Source organism: Coccinella septempunctata, chromosome 4 (assembly GCF_907165205.1).
Source record: "Coccinella septempunctata chromosome 4, icCocSept1.1, whole genome shotgun sequence".
Lineage (NCBI taxonomy): Eukaryota > Metazoa > Arthropoda > Insecta > Coleoptera > Coccinellidae > Coccinella > Coccinella septempunctata.
The window spans coordinates 40,879,291-40,882,381 of record NC_058192.1 but is presented as its reverse complement, the minus strand read 5'-3'; the positions used below and the strand labels follow the sequence as shown (position 1 = coordinate 40,882,381).

General features: G+C 44.4%; 1 protein-coding gene across 1 annotated transcript; it reads right to left on the bottom strand.

Moving 5' to 3' along the window:
- Positions 1-2,183: 2,183 nt before the first annotated feature.
- On the bottom strand, positions 2,184-2,786 carry LOC123311736 (serine/arginine-rich splicing factor RS2Z32-like). The gene has a single exon (XM_044895807.1). The coding sequence runs from the start codon at positions 2,784-2,786 to the stop codon at positions 2,184-2,186; it is 603 nt and encodes a 200-aa protein (XP_044751742.1).
- Between the last annotated feature and the right edge of the window lie 305 nt (positions 2,787-3,091).

Here is a 3,091-nt window from a genome sequence, read left to right as displayed (position 1 = left end):
CACTACCCAGGAAAAAGAAGAAGAAGACCCTTTTCAGGTTGTGACTCTCCGGGTCAGTGAGAGTCCCTGGAATCTGCGAAAGGGCAGGAGTCGATTCACTTCTCCTGACAGGTCAATCCCACAGATTTTCCTGCCGCTACCCTGATCTCCTATCTGATTAGGTTGGGCTCCATCTATCTGGGGGACGCCTAATCCTGGTAGACCTCCTTACCACCCTTTCTGCTTCCTCTTGATCGGTCTCCATTACCTCCTCCTCATCATTGCTCTCTAATCCCTTGTCTGAATTCCGTGTATGTCTCCCATACCCCTGTGGAACCATTATCGGATGAAACCTCCGAGGTTTCTCTATTTCCGAATCTGTCTCACTAAAGTCCTCAAATCTTTCCTCCCTTCCTGACAGATGTTCGTCAGGGCGCTTTTTCCGAACCTTAGCGACATAAGGTTTCAGCCTGTTTATCTTGACAATTCTGTCCTCCCATCCTCCACATTTCCGTATCCTACAGGTTACCGAATCAAACACTTCCTTGATCCTGTATGGTCCTAACCATTTCTTTTCCAATTTTTCAGATACCTCCTTGAAATATACCAAGTCTCCTACCCTAAATTCCACCATCTGAAATTCCTCTGTATTGACGTCCCATGATACTCGTTTACTTGATTTCGACCCCCTGGGTCTATTTTCCTCTTGATACTCCACTTTGTTCCTATCCACTACTATTTCAGTAAACTTCTCTTTGTACCTTTTTCCTTGTTCCCTGTTATCATCCTCTTCCCCTCGTTTCTTCCTAGTATAACCGGTACTAATTTTTAAATTCTTCCGAATTTCCTTCCCAGTTCCTTCCATGCAACTCCTTTGTTCATGGCCCCTGATCTACGTCGATCATCTGCTCTACGTTATCCCGTCTGTTCCGATATTCCTGAATAGTACTGTCAGTATTTCAGAAACGATGCCTATTGGCCCAGTCGTTCGAGTTCTATTGTTATTCGATTGCGGGCCAGTACTAACAGCAATATCGGAACAGGCCCCTAGATTATTCCCATATTCGATTCTGCCAACTGGCATTCCTCCGTCGCGACCGTCCTTGGCACGCGTTCGCTATTCCCTGACCACTTTTCACGTTGGTACACAATGTTATTCCCAGCCATTTCCGTATTTCTCGGTCCATTTCCAAAATTATTTTTATTTGGAAGTATTATTTCCAAGTCCTGTTCCGGTCTCCCCTTGAATTTTTCATTACGAATTCCTAAATCCTCTTGAATTCCTTCCGCAAGTCCTACCGCGGAACTAGCTGGCAGGACCCAACCACCTGTTCCTGTACCGACTGTCCTATCAATTCCGTCAACGATTCCCTTGTTATTCTGTTCACTTTCCATTTTACCCTTAGCTCCCACTTGGACACTAGCATCCTTAAATAATTTTACCTTTGGCTTTATACCCTCGACATTTTCCGTCTGCGTACCGGACTCCTTAAACTGTGTCCTAATTTCCACATTTTCCTTTGGTTTCCTTAACCGTTCCCCATTTGTGTCACTTTTGACATTATCTTCCGCGTACGACTTATCCTCCAGTACAGTTTTCCCGGCGTTCCTCTCAAACCCGGTTTTCCAACGAACAACTTCCCTGAAGTTTCCGTTGACCTGAATCGTTCCGGTAAATCCCTTACTATATTCATCTTCCGCACATAATTCGCTTTCTATATCCCTTTTATTCAAAAATTCGAATCTCCTACCCCACATCATAACGGACGGCTCCCCCTCATAACTAATATGTGCCTCATTTGCACTGAGAAAATCTCTCCCTAAAATAACTTGGACGTTTCCTAACATATCGTCATCACACAAAATAGCCGTCCAAGTTGTACCTAACTTTCCTCCCACAGGTCCCACCAAAATATTGGCCGTACCCCAGGTACGTAAACTATGACCTGTTACGCTCGTCAACCGATAGTCGACCTCCTCTCTATTTATTCCATCTTCTGGAATTATACTCCTATTTACAAGAGTCACCGCGGCTCCCGTATCTACCAAACAACGCCTCGTCCTTCCATTTATGTTTAAGTTAATCATGTGAGGTGCATCAAATAACCCTCCGGAATTCACTTCCGGGATCACCATTACCGAACGATTCTTACTTTCCCCCTTATATACATGCCCCCCTGGCATCCCCGAATAAACCTGCCCTTTTAAAAATTTCCGGCCACTATCCCGGCAGTTGGATTTTGGCCCTCCCCGTTTAAATCTTCTTGTCTCCTCGACTGAGACCCCCTCGAAAATGGAGGCGATCGTTTAGGAATAGCTCCCGTACTTCGCCCCCCTTCCTTATCAGCATTTCTTCCTATCTCCTTGCTTTCACGTTGACCCCAGGCCATATTTGCTCTTCTCCGTATTCTATTTTTCGAAAAATTCTCTCGTCCCTGACGATTTTGTCTTGGGCAATCCCTAGCCCAATGACCCTTTTGTCCGCAACTATAACAACCTCCCTGCGTCCTTTGCCCTGATCTGTTATTATTCCTACACTCTCTCGCAAAATGACCCGGTCTACCACAAGAATAACATTGCGCTGTATTCTTCTTTGTCTCTGCAAATTTTCTAATATTCCCCCTTTCATCCTTCGAGTCGTGCCCCTTTTTCCCGCAATGTTGACATCCCTCCGTTGCATCTACCGCCGATACCCTCATATTTGATGTCCTTCCTTGTATCATCCTTGTTGCGGTCTCTTGTAATTTGACCAGTCCTTCCGCTTTTTCTAAATCTAGATTTTCTTCTCTTAATAAAGCTACCCCCATATCTTTCATCAAGTCTTTGCGCAACCCTGTTTTAAACTGATTTAATATCAACTCTTTATTTTTCTTTTTGATTCCCGCTTGTTCGTCTAGCGATGCTCCGCCCAAATCTTCCCGGAGTAATTCCGCGCCTAAAATCCGCAGCCTAGTACAAAAAATGAAACATCTTCATCATGTCGCTGGAAACAACGACTTAAATTCCACTGACTCTCCCCTGGCAATTTTGATGGTGTAAATTTTAAAATTAGCCGCTGTTTCAATTCCGAGTATTTCAATTTATCATACGCCTCATCAGACTTAAAATATTC